At 45.4% G+C, this 14,461-nt stretch overlaps 1 protein-coding gene across 4 annotated transcripts in view; it reads left to right on the top strand.

Annotated features, from left to right (window-relative positions):
• LOC120991959 (C4b-binding protein alpha chain-like) overlaps positions 1–14,461 on the top strand; it is a 76,887-nt gene that overhangs the window by 56,588 nt on the left and 5,838 nt on the right. For all 4 annotated transcript variants that reach the window (XM_040420708.1, XM_040420709.1, XM_040420707.1 and 1 more), the window contains one exon: positions 9,904–9,946. In XM_040420708.1, coding sequence (XP_040276642.1) covers positions 9,904–9,946 — 43 coding nt within the window. The remainder of the gene's footprint in view (positions 1–9,903; positions 9,947–14,461) is intronic.

Here is a 14,461-nt window from a genome sequence, read left to right as displayed (position 1 = left end):
GGTTGTGCTAAGGTTCAGAACATTAATGCCTCGCTTCAGGCTCTGATGGCACAGCGTGCAAACCACTCGGGTCTTGTCGTCAGCACATTGTTTGAAGAAGTGCCATGCCAGGGAACTCCTTGAAGCTGCCTTTGGGGTGCTCGGTCCCAGATGGCGGCGGTCAGTAGCAGGCGGAGTCTCTTGGCGGCGGGTGTTCTGATTTTGCCCACTGCTCCCTCTTTTGCTACGCTGTTGGCTCGGTCTCACCACTGCCTCTTCCTCCGAACTGTGAAAGTCAGTGGCACGACCTTCATTCCATGTGGGGTCTAGGACCTCATCGTCCCCTGCATCGTCTTCCACCCAGTCTTGATCCCTGACCTCCTGTTCAGTCTGCACACTGCAGAAAGACGCAGCAGTTGGCACCTGTGTTTCGTCATCATCAGAGACGTGCTGAGGTGGTATTCCCATGTCCTCATCATCAGGAAACATAAGTGGTTGTGCGTTAGTGCATTCTATCTCTTCCACCCCTGGGGAAGGGCTAGGTGGATGCCCTTGGGAAACCCTGGCAGCAGAGTCTTCAAACAGCATAAGAGACTGCTGCATAACTTGAGGCTCAGACAGTTTCCCTGATATGCATGGGGGTGATGTGACAGACTGATGGGCTTGGTTTTCATGCGCCATCTGTGCGCTTTCTGCAGAAGACTGGGTGGGAGATAATGTGAACGTGCTGGATCCACTGTCGGCCACCCAATTGACTAATGCCTGTACCTGCTCAGGCCTTACCATCCTTAGAACGGCATTGGGCCCCACCAAATATCCCTGTAAATTCTGGCGGCTACTGGGACCTGAGGTAGTTGGTACACTAGGACGTGTGGCTGTGGCAGAACGGCCACGTCCTCTCCCAGCACCAGAGGGTCCACTAACACCACCACGACCATGTCCACTTCCGCGTCCCTTACTAGTTGTTTTCCTCATTGTTACCGTTCACCACAATAAGAAAAATATTATTCGGGCCAATGTATTAAATTAAAATTCAGGCCTTTTTTTTACAGACACCTAACACTATCTGGCTATCTATTTAGGTACCGTATTACACTAATACAGGCACACAAGTAATGACAGATTTGGTTGAATATAAATGTGAGGCCTATTTTTTACGTGCTGTGTGACAGATATACCTTTAATCACAGAATTAGACTTCTATCTGCACTGTAGCGTGTGTGTTAAGTTTTTCAGAATGACACTATCAGCACTTTGAATCTAAGATATCCTTTTTGGGATAGATTTAAAGTAGGCCTGATATATATAGCAGAAACTAGTTATTTTGAGAATGGCAAATTTGGGAATAGTTTTTCAACCCAGAACAAAAACTGTGCTTTGACAGACACTACAAATAACTTGACCAGCTAAAACAGTACAGATTTGGAGGAATATAAATGACAGGCTCAACTTGCCCCTGATGTAGTATATGGCCAAAAAATAACCAGACTGTTGATGGTTAAATGCACTTCGGTGACACAGGCTCAGCCTGCACCTGATGTAGGATATAGCAAAAAATAACCACACTATTGATGGTTAAATGCACTTGGTGGTAGCTTGTGCTGGCGCACCACAAGCCACAAAATGGCCGCCGATCACCCCAGAAAAAAGTGATATAAAAACGCTCTGGGCAGCCTAAAAACAATGAGCAATTGAATAGCAGCAGTTCAATGATCCACAGCTGTAGATCGATCACAGAATGAAGTCTTTTGGAGGAGTTAATCTGCCTAATCTCGCCCTAACGTCACAGCTGCATCCTCTCCCTACGCTTGTATCAGCAGAGTGACGTGCAGCGCTACATGACCCAAGCTTATATAGAGGCTGGGTCACATGCTGCACTGGCCAATCACAGCCATGCCAATAGTAGGCAAGGCTGTGATGGCCTCGTGGGGCAAGTAGTATGACGCTTGTTGATTGGCTGCTTTGCAGCCTTTCAAAAAGCGCCAAGAAAGCGCCGAACACCGAACCCGAACCCAGACTTTTACGAAAATGTTCGGGTCCGGGTCCGTGTCACGGACACCCCAAAATTCGGTACGAACCCGAACTATACAGTTCGGGTTCGCTCATCCCTACCCATATTCTGTGTGTTTCTGTGACATATACTGTCCTGCATCCGAAAACGGTGTCTTTAGCGGACTGTAAAACAATCTGCGCCACATCTAATGACAAAACCATTAATATGAAGAAGGCGAGCTCTAAGGGACGGGGATGTGGCCGTGATGCTGATGGTGCACGCAGAGGCCGTGGCCCTGGGCGCAAGGAAACTGTGCCTGCTGCCAGTGCACCAGAAAAAAAAAACATCCACCGTACTCAGCTTCATGTCCAACTTGGGCGGCGCAGGACAACACTGTCCAAGTCACACCAGTGCGAACAGTTGGTCGGTTGGATTGCTGAAGATAATGCTTCTGCAATGAGCAGCATATGGGGTAACGCTGATGCCACTTAGGCAGTGGGCCAGGATAGGTGTGGATAATAGTCTGTATTTTGTTTGTGACGCCAATTGCAGCGTGCGCAGGGTACTACCCCAGAGCCCTTCCAAGGTTTTATAATGCAAGTCTCATATTAGGAATGCCATGAGTGGTGTAATGGCCAATAATGTCTCTATAGGGTGGTGATAATTGTGTCAACGGTGTCTCCTACCTGGGTACGACTGGACTCCTGGCTCACTTGCAATAAATTTGAGTGTAGTAATAGTAGGAGTAATAGAGGAATTTTGCAGCAGAAATTATGTCCAGACCATTAGATGAAGTTCAAACGTTTCTTTACTGAGGATAACTTGTATCCAAACAGAATGCAGCTTTGGTCTCCGGTCCCAGCAGGTGTTGGCAATCAGAGGCTTCTGCTTGATATGTGGGGAGCTTGCAGGATAAGACATCTGCTTGGTAGCTCTGTAACTGTGGCAGGAATTAATCTTCCGCACATCTCTGTATCTTCTGCTTTGTGGGGACAGACTAGCTGAGGAGGAATGGCTTCTCTTAGGTCTCTGGACTTTACTCACAGATAGTTTCTCAGGGGATGCTTCCTTCCTGGAACTCTGGAGGTTGTCTGCTTTCTTCTTATCCAGCTGAGGCTGCAGGGGCTCAGTCTGGGTATGTGATCAATGTCTCAGCCGAGACAAGATCCTGGCTTTCTTCCCTATGCAGGGGATCTCCTCACACACACACACACACACACACACCCTACCCCTAGCAGGGGTGGGTTACACTACCTCTAACTTCCTTCTCCACCCAAGCTGCAGGATGTGGGAACATTCCAGCTTAGATAAACTAAACTAGGACTTGTACCTGGCCAATGCCTTGCTGCCACCTGCTGGTGTACCTGTAAAACTACAAGGAAACAATTGTATTTAAACATGGTTTTAGATTTTAGATTGCACATTTGTGAAGACATAATATAAATTACATCAGATGACAATGTGAAGGCTCTTAGAAGACAGTAGCGGGGTAGAGGCATGTAGTAACACAACTCTGGGGTGTTACACTTCCAGTCGATTAAGCACCACCCTCTCTTCCACTAAGTCCAGTATCTGTAGCCAAGAGTTTGGTCAACCGAATCCTCTCTCTGATCATCCTTCCTGCCACCATGGAGAGGCTTGCCAAACGAGTGATCCCACACTCAGATATTCCCAGGAGCTCTTTTCAGCGATACTATTACATTTGGCCCTCACTCCTAGCACGCTTGAAGAGGGACCTGAGATATTGTGCCCTGATTGCCAACCTCTTGAGCCTTCACAGTCTCAAGAAGATGATGGTGGTTAACGTCAATCATTAGTTCACGAGGTGGATGAAGAGGAGACACAGTTGTCAATCACTGAGGTTGTGGTTAGGTCAAGTCAGGAGGATGAGCAGAGTGAGGAAGTGGAAGAGGAGGTGATTGACGATGAGGTCACTGACCAAACATGGGAAGGTGAAAAGCCGAGCGAGGACAGCAGTACAGAGGGGGAGGGATCCGCAGCACTGCAACAGGCTGGAAGAGGCAGTGGGGTTGCAAAAGGGAGAAGTCGGCCCACACCAAACAGGCCAGCAACCGTTACACAGAGCACCCCCATGCATAAATCTACCTTGCCAAGGGGTAGGTGTTCCACAGTATGGCGCTTTTTTGAGGAAAGTGCAGATGACAAATAAGTGGTAGTTTGCAACCTGTGTCGTACCAAAATGATCCGGGGCATGAACACTAGCAACCTAACCACCACCAGCATGATCCGCAACATGGCATCCAAGCACCCTAACAAGTGGACCGAACACCTGGGTCCACAATCTGGGTCTGCAGGTCACACCACTGCCTCCTCTTCCCCTGTTTTATGCACTGCTGGCCAATCCCCCGTCAAAGGAACAGGCCTGAATGTTCCTTGCCCTGCACCTGGACCTTCTCATGAACCATCAGCAACAACATACACTTCCCGGCCCCAGCGCAGCATCCAAATGTCCATAACACAGTCATTTGAACGCAAGCGCAAATACCCACCCCCCCACAGGCCATAGCACTAAATGCGCAACTTTCAAAATAACTGGCCCTTGAAATGTTGCCATCTAGGCTTGTGGACATTGAGGCCTTCCGCAGCCTGATGTTGGCGGCCATCCCTCGGTACGCAGTTCCCAGCCGCCACTATTTTTCACGGTGTGCCGTGACTGCCTTACACCAGCATGTGTCCCAGAACATCACCCGTGCCCTGACCAACGCAGTTACTGTGAATTTCCACTTAACCACGGAGAAGTGCTGGTGGCCAGGGACGCTACATTTCCCTGACCGCACACTGGGTGAATGTTGTGGAGGCCGGGAGTGAGTTGTACTCTGGGATAGCAAAGGTGCTACCCACGCCCAGGATTGCGGGCCCTACGTCCATCAGGGTCTCCGCCAGCAGCTATGTTACTGGCTCCAACCCCCACTTCTCCTCCTCCGCCACCTCCTCCTCCACTTCCACCTCCAGCAGCAGTCAGCCATCAGTCGGTAGCTGTGGGTAAGCGTCAACAGGCTGCGCTGAAGCTGATCTGCTTAGGGCACAAACAGCACACCACCGCAGAGCTGTGGCTGGGGATAAGGGACCAAACTGAGTTGTGGCTCTCGCTAATCAACCTACAACCAGGCATGGTTGTGTCTGATAATGGCTGTAACTTGGTGGCGGCTTTGGAGCTCGGCAAGCTGTCACACATCCCATGCCTAGCCCACGTCTTAAACTTAGTGGTTCAGCGGTTTATCAAAACTTACCCTAATTTTCCAGAGCTACTAGTGAAGGCACGCTGGGTGTGTGCCCATTTCCGCAAGTCGTCCACAGCTTCAGCCGGTCTGGCAATGCTGTAGCAGCGCTTGCGGCTTCCAGCTCACCGACTGTTGTGCGACGTGAGGACGCGCTGGAACTCTACGTTCTACATGTTGGCCAGGCTTTGTGAGCAGCAGAGGGCATTTGTGGAATATCAGCTGCAACATGGTCGTCGCCTTTCGAGTCAACTGCCACTATTCACAAGCGAGGAGTGGGCTTTGATGTCTGACCAGTGTGAGATTTTAAAAAACTTTGATGAATCCACACAGATGGTGAGCGGCAATAACGCTATTATCAGCGTCACCATCCCACTGCTGTGTCTACTCAAACACTCGCTGCTCACAATTAAGGACGACGCTCTGAATGTGGAAGGAACTGGGGGAGAACATTACACAGGGTGATAGCCAGACCACCCTCAGCTCGTCTTCTCAGCGTGAATTGGACGATGAAGAGGAGGAGCAGGAGACGGTTGCCTCCGCTACAGAGGGTAGTACCCATGGAACTTTAATTCCATCTGTTCAGCGTGGATGAGCAGAAGAGGAGGAGGAGATGGAGAGTCATCCTGATGTCGACATCGACGTCTTGCCTGTTGGTACTCTGGAATACATGGCTGACTTCATGTTAGGCTGCTTTTCCCACGACCCTCGCGTTATATGCATTTTAGATAACAGGGATTACTGGGTGTTCACCCTTCTCGACCCCCGCTACAAAGAGAACTTCTCATCTCTATGTATAAGTTAAAAGAGAAAAGACAAGAAATGAATCGCAAAAGACAAGAAATGAATAGTGGTATTTCTTCAAGTGTCCTTTACTTTGTATTGTTTTTATAGTTTTTTATATTTTTTTTAGTCATTTATAATTTGTCATATTGTGCAGAATACTGTCGTAAGTATATTGTGTCTTTGGTCGTTCTGTAGGGCCCCTTAGTACATTTAGAGCAATAAGTTTATTCAAAGTATCTTTGTATTCAAAATAAGATATTGATTTGTTATTGCTACTAGATAGCATCCATTGCCGACTAATTAGCGCTTCCAACAGAGACAGCTTCTCTAATGCTGAGCGGAGGAGCTGAAATATCTTCAATCGTTCCATAATGCCCCTTATTGTATCGAGCAACAAGTTCCTTCACAATATTCCTCTATAATATATAGTGCATAGTTAGTGTGTCATTACCGCATCGGTGGATTCACCGGAGAGAGCCTTTCATATTCCGAGCGTGTAATGCTCCTCTTTCCAGACTCGGCGTCTCACAAGGCGTCCCACCTGCTGGTAACTTTCATTTATCTCTGCACTATAAAAAAAACTACAAAAACAATACAAAGTAAAAGACACTTGAATAAATACCACTATTTTTTATTTATTTTTTACCTATTCTAATTAATCAGAAAAAAATAATTATACAAACCACAGATCATCAGGATAAATTGGTATATTTTATGTAATATCACGCTTTTTCACAATCACTGATGTTTGATAAATAAAATCTATTGATTGATCATATCAAATAAGAACTTTGTATCCAAATCAAGGCAACATCATGGAGCAACAAAAAGAATCATAAGAATTGATTTGGGAACTGCCTTTTTTATATATATAATTTTTAATATTTATTATAAGTTTTTTGCATATTAAATAGTGTATTTTATTTTATTTCTAGGGTTGATGAATCATTTTTAGGGTTCATAAAATATTTTGCTACTGTATCTATATATATATATATACACTGCTTAAACAAATAAAGGGAACACAAAAATAACACATAGTTGAATGTGCTGACAACAAAATCACACAAATTAAGAAATGGAAATCAAATTTTTTAACCCATGGAGGTCTGGATTTGGAGTCACACTCAAAATTAAAGTGGAAAAACACACTACAGGCTGATCCAACTTTGATGTAATGTCCTTAAAACAAGTCAAAATGAGGCTCAGTAGTGTGTGTGGCCTCCACGTGCCTGTATGACCTCCCTACAACGCCTGTGCATGCTCCTGATGAGGTGGCGGACGGTCTCCTGAGGGATCTCCTCCCAGACCTGGACTAAAGCATCTGCCAACTCCTGGACAGTCTGTGGTGCAACGTGACGTTGGTGGATAGAGCGCGACATGATGTCCCAGATGTGCTCAATTGGATTCAGGTCTGGGTAACGGGCGGGCCAGTCCATAGCATCAATGCCTTCGTCTTGCAGGAACTGCTGACACACTCCAGCCACATGAGGTCTAGCATTGTCTTGCATTAGGAGGAACCCAGGGTCAACCGCACCAGCATATGGTCTCACAAGGGGTCTGAGAATCTCATCTTGGTACCTAATGGCAGTCAGGCTACCTCTGGCGAGCACATGGAGGGCTGTGCGGCCCTCCAAAGAAATGCCACCCCACACCATTACTGACCCAATGCCAAACCGGTCATGCTGGAGGATGTTGCAGGCAGCAGAACGTTCTCCACGGCGTCTCCAGACTCTGTCACGTCTGTCACATGTGCTCAGTGTGAACCTGCTTTCATCTGTAAAGAGCACAGGGCGCCAGTGGCGAATTTGCCAATCTTGGTGTTCTCTGGCAAATGCCAAAAGTTCTGCACGGTGTTGGGCTGTAAGCACAACCCCCACCTGTGGACGTCGGGCCCTCATATCACCCTCATGGAGTCTGTTTCTGACCGTTTGAGCAGACACATGCACATTTGTGGCCTGCTGGAGGTCATTTTGCAGGGCTCTGGCAGTGCTCCTCCTGTTCCTCCTTGCACAAAGGCGGAGGTAGCGGTCCCGCTGCTGGGTTGTTGCCCTCCTACGGCCTCCTCCACGTCTCCTGATGTACTGGCCTGTCTCCTGGTAGCGCCTCCATGCTCTGGACACTACGCTGACAGACACAGCAAACCTTCTTGCCACAGCTTGCATTGATGTGCAATCCTGGATAAGCTGCACTACCTGAGCCACTTGTGTTGGTTGTAGACTCCGTCTCATAATACCACTAGAGTGAAAGCACCGCCAGCATTCAAAAGTGACCAAAACATCAGCCAGGAAGCATAGGAACTGAGAAGTGGTCTGTGGTCACCACCTGCAGAACCACTCCTTTATTGGGGGTGTCTTGCTAATTGCCTATAATTTCCACCTGTTGTCTATCCCATTTGCACAACAGCATGTGAAATTGATTGTCACTCAGTGTTGCTTCCTAAGTGGACAGTTTGATGTCACAGAAGTGTGATTGACTTGGAGTTACATTGTGTTGTTTAAGTGTTCCCTTTATTTTTTTGAGCAGTGTATATGAGCAGTGTATATACACTCACCTAAAGAATTATTAGGAACACCTGTTCTATTTCTCATTAATGCAATTATCTAGTCAACCAATCATATGGCAGTTGCTTCAATGCATTTAGGGGGGGGCTCCTGGTCAAGACAATCTCCTGAACTCCAAACTGAATGTCCGAATGGGAAAGAAAGGTGATTTAAGCCGTTTTGAGCGTGGCATGGTTGTTGGTGCCAGACGGGCCGGTCTGAGTATTTCACAATCTGCTCAGTTACTGGGATTTTCACGCACAACCATTTCTAGGGTTTACAAAGAATGGTGTGAAAAGGGAAAAACATCCAGTATGCGGCCGTCCTGTGGGCGAAAATGCCTTGTGGATGCTAGAGGTCAGAGGAGAATGGGCCGACTGATTCAAGCTGATAGAAGAGCAACGTTGACTGAAATAACCACTTGTTACAACCGAGGTCTGCAGCAAAGCATTTGTGAAGCCACAACACGCACAACCTTGAGGTGGATGGGCTACAACAGCAGAAGACCCCACCGGGGACCACTTATCTCCACTACAAATAGGAAAAAGAGGCTACAATTTGCACAAGCTCACCAAAATTGGACTGTTGAAGACTGGAAAAATGTTGCCTGGTCTGATGAGTCTCGATTTCTGTTGAGACATTCAAATGGTAGAGTCCGAATTTGGCGTAAACAGAATGAGAACATGTATCCATCCTCTGATGGCTACTTCCAGCAGGAAGCATCTCAACCCTTCCTCAACACTTCACTCATCTCTAAATAAAAAAAAACATGAATGTCTCTCAGAGCGAGTCTTCGGGCTTATGCAGACAGGCATATCAGATACGTGTATTTACAGAGCTACAACTCCATGTGTACAGGAGGATTTCGCTAAGGCCACAGGCACATGTCCATATCCATATTGTGGTCTCCACACCATAGATCTGCAGAATACGGATACTGGCGGGGTGCATGACACAGTTCTCTCATGCCCGCAGAATGGACAATAATAGGACATGTGCTATTATTTGCAGAACAGCCGCACAGATATAGACTGCACATGGATGACATCCCTGTGCTGTCCACATTGTTTGCAGACCCATAGAAATCAGTGGGTCCGTGTGCAATATGGGACATGCACCAAAACTACAGTCCTGTGCACATGAGGCATAATAGACTCCTATGTCGTATTATCTAAGTATTCTCACCACTAAATTCTGTTACTTTCTGGCCTTATCCTCAACAAGATCTTTTAAATTTCGAGTAGACTTTTTGAGACCCCACCGGAGATGGATCTGCTGTTACCTCTCCAGACACTGACTAGAGCTCCAGTATGTGGTGGATTCCCCTAACCAGCAAGTAAAACATCTCCTCTTCTTCCTGCAGATGTCACCGGTACTTCAAACTCCACAAGATCCTCTATCGTGAGGTAAGTGACGCTCTACATTCATCCTAAAAGGGAAATTCATCAAAAATAATATATCTACATTGCACACATTAACCACTTCCAGACCGGACCATTTGCCCCCTGAACAGGCCTCATTTTACAGATCTGACCTGTCACTTTAAGTGGTAATAACTTTGGAACGCTTTTACTTATCCAGGCTGTTCAGAGACTGTTTTCTCGTGACACACTGTACATCATGTTAATGAAGTCTCGCGATATTGCGAGTGTATCACTGTCAAGCGCCGGCCCAGTCAAGTGACTTGTGATTTGGTCTATGTCTGCGCGCATGCGCACAAGAGCCGGATGCCAGTCGGCGGCCATTTCAAAGTGGGGAAAATCACTCATATACTAAAAAGTAATATGGATATGTTCGTATGATTTAAAGAATATCCGCGCGCATGCGCACGAGAGCCGGATGACAGGCGGCGGCCATCTTAGAGTAGGGAAAATCGCTCATATACTGAAAAGTAATATGGATATATTCGTATGATTTAAAGAATGCTTATGTGGCATGGCTTAAATGGGGAATAACTTTATTGTAATAAGAGTATAGGATAGGTTAGGTAATTTGTGGACACATAGCCAAAGGGGCGCCATATTACATAATATATAGGATATGTGATTATCATGGTATAAGGACACTATGATATAGAAAGTAGTATGTAGCTTCATGGATTGTGTGAGCTCCTAAAGCTATATGGCCGCGTGGGTTAGGTAGCGCTGAAGCGTAATTCTGCATGTGCGTATACAGGTACTTGTATGTATAAGAGCCCTAGTGAAGAGTCGGTGAACATATAAGTCGGTGAAGTCATAAGAGTCTATATCAGAGGAGTAAAGTAAGACCTCAGTGTTACAGTTATTCAGCATAGTTAGAGTGTAAACACAGACATCACATGAGACATACACCAACATCAGGGTCGGGTATACAAACACAACAGGCTAGGGCGTGCTTCACGGGTGTCGCAACCCGTTATTAGACGGCTCTGGCCCTAGAATAAAATATAAGGAAAAAAATATTAGCATTGAAGAAGAGGATGAATTTTTCAATAATCTAGAACATAATCTCTATTAAGACCATTGGGTTCGAGGGTGTTGAGACGTCGGATCCACGACATCTCTCTCTCCTGTAATTGCAGCTCACGATTACCACCTCGTCTTAGAGGGGGTATCCAGTCAATAACCTGGACTGACTGAATGGTTGTGTGTAATGAAATGTTGTACCAAGGGGGCCTCTAACTTGACAATGCGTATGTTAGATTTGTGTTGAGATATGCGCTCTTTGAGTTTTTGAATTCCGTTTTGTTGGGAAATATTATTTTTTATAAAATATTTTTTACAACATAATTTTTTATTTTTCTATTCCGATATAGGAATCAAATATATTCAAATTGGCACTGGGGGCGAATTTTAAACCTTTTGATTTGAATAATTGTTTTTGTGAACAAGTTAATTCCCTTGTGCTCAAATTTACTACATTATCTCCTGTGACTTCCCTATTTTCAACTTGGGACCTTCGTTTTGTTCCACTTCTTCGTGTTCTCTTTTTCTGGTGACTGTGATTGACTGTGTGAACGGATTGTGTATCTGTGCTTGTATTGTAATATTCTTTGGCTGAATGTTCAATGCTGGATCTATCTTCTGTGTTTCTAGTGACAGATGTGTCTCCTTCAGTGATTCTAGTGATGGGTGTGTTTCCTTGGATAGGGAAAACGACCAAGGAATGGTTGACTTGGGTATCTGTTTGCCTATTGTATTTACCTGGTGTTGTGATTGTGAGTGACCCCCTGTGATATTGTTTTGAATATTGATAATTGGGTTTGTGTTTCATTCGTCCTTTGTTTTTGAATCCCAGACTTTTTCCTAAAAAAGGCGATGAAGTTTCCACATTGTTTACTGTTTTATTCATGCTAAAAATATTATTGGTGGAATGGTTTTTATTTGTGTTTAAAACAACATTCTCACCCGATTTGTTTCCCCCATTTTATCAATGGAGGATTTTTGAGCATTATTCTGTTTTCTCAAAGTTATCGAGAACTTTTTTATCTTTTTCTCGATAATTTCTTGCAATCTTAAATATTCATCGTCTTTTTTTGAACGTGTCCATTATTAACCTTTTTTCTTTTATTAATTGTTCTAACTCGATCACCAATTCCTCCCTCCTTCGGATCACCAATTGAACTTATGCTGTTGATTGTATCTTGAAAAAACATTCCCACTGTGAATCAAATGGCTCCCCACATCGGTCAGAGGCTGGAGATTTAATTAATGTCAACCCTTGTGGGGTGATGCCTGCCTTTAAATATTGGGTTAGCGATCTGATTTCCCACTGGTTACATCATTTCTTCATTAAAAGTTTTTCCAATGTTTTAAACGTATCATGGATATTTAGCTGAGAAAAACCTGTCTGTTTCGGTGCAAATTCTTGTGCCTCCAAAAAGGCACATTTTTCTATTTTTTTCTTGTTTCCACGCCATAAATTGCAAAATATCCATATATTCAATAGGTCTGGACATTGCACACAAAACAAAGAGCAATCAATAAACTAAAAAAACTAAAAAACCATACAAATGCAATTTGCTGGGAGACAATTCTCCATGTGGTAGTAGGCTGCAAACTAAATGATTATAATTCTAGAGAAGCTCCACCAGCAAGCTACTAGAGCCCAGCCGATCAGTTACCAGCTGCATCTTTCCCCCCTCCCTTAGACATCTGGAGTTTCTGAGTTTCCGAATTTTTTCATGTTTGTATTTCAGTATTTTCATGTTTTACAATATGTAATTTTATTTTATTTTATTTTATATTATACTTTGCGCGGGTATATTTAATCTATTTAATTTTATGTTTCCGTGTCGTAAAAAGATATTGACAGTTTCCACCATAACAGTGACCTCTACAGTACCCGCCCCTTTAACAATGACCTCCACAGTGGCCGCCCTTTTAACAGTGACCTCCACAGTGGCCGCCCTTTTAACAGTGACCTCCACAGTGGCAGTGCCTTTAACATTGACCTTCTGAGTGTCCGCCAGTTTAACAGTGTCTGCCCCTTTAACAGTGACCTCCATAGTGCCCGCCCCTTTAACATTGGCCACCCCTTTAACAGTGACCTTCATAGTGGCCGCCCCTTTAAAGGTGACTTTCACAGTGACCGCCCCTTTAATAGTGACTTTCACAGCGACCGCCCCTTTAACAGTGACTTTCACAGTGAGCGCTCCTTTAACAGTGACTTTCACAGTGACCGCCCCTTTAACAGTGACCTCCACAGTGCCCGCCCATTTAATAACAGTGACCTCCACATTGCCTGCCCCTTTAATAACAGTGACCTCCACAGTGCCCACCCATTTAATAACAGTGACCTCCACATTGCCTGCCCCTTTAATAACAGTGACCTCCACAGTGCCCACCCATTTAATAACAGTGACCTCCACATTGCCTGCCCCTTTAATAACAGTGACCTCCACAGTGCCCACCCATTTAATAACAGTGACCTCCACATTGCCTGCCCCTTTAATAACAGTGACCTCCACAGTGCCCACCCATTTAATAACAGTGACCTCCACATTGCCTGCCCCTTTAATAACAGTGACCTCCACAGTGCCCACCCATTTAATAACAGTGACCTCCACAGTGCCCACCCATTTAATAACAGTGACCTTCACAGTGCCCACCCATTTAATAACAGTGACCTCCACATTGCCCGCCCTTTAAGCAGTAAAGAAAAATGGCTGGGTTGTTATGGAAACCTGGAGTAAAACTGTGTTTATAGCAGTTGGGATTTGAAGAGAAAGACTTGCAGGCTTGTATTGGGGGAGGGGCTAATTTTTTGGGAATATCTCAGGAACGGTACGTCCTAGAGAGCTGAGACCCGGTCTAAAACCTTCCCGGACACCTGATGTACCTGTGCGCCAAATTTGGTGAAGATCGGTCCAGTCGTTTGGTCGCGTACAAAGAACGTTCAGACAGACGTCTAGACAGACAGAAACTCATTTTTAGATATATAAAAGAGATTTTTTTTATATACCTAAAGTATTGACTGTGTGTCTGCAATTTGCAATCAGTTTGCCATTGTGCGATCCAGAATCCAGTCCATGTATTGCAATATGCCCAAATAGGGTATTTATATATTTATATACATCGAGGGTGGTGAGTCCAATACCGTCACCAAGGGATACCAGGCTAAAATACCATCTCAGCCGATCCGCCTGCGTCGGTATGTTTTATGTACCGATTTGACTCTGCTACATCGAATCGAAGTTTATACCAAATCGAACTCTGCTATATCGGCCTCTGCTATATCGATCACGCCAATAGGTCTCTGCTATACCGGCTATGTCAGACAACAGTGAGTAGTGTATCTATTACACCTATCTGGGTCAGCGAATCCTTTCCATGGTTCGTCACGTGGGACGCCACGTAGACCGACACGAGTGATCACTGGGAACGAGGCGGCAGCGGACAAGCACGGGCTGAAAGCGAGGTGTCCACCATCTGCAAGCGCTG

Source organism: Bufo bufo, chromosome 2 (genome assembly GCF_905171765.1).
Source record: "Bufo bufo chromosome 2, aBufBuf1.1, whole genome shotgun sequence".
Classification (NCBI taxonomy): domain Eukaryota; kingdom Metazoa; phylum Chordata; class Amphibia; order Anura; family Bufonidae; genus Bufo; species Bufo bufo.
This window is presented reverse-complemented; position numbering and strand designations above follow the sequence as displayed.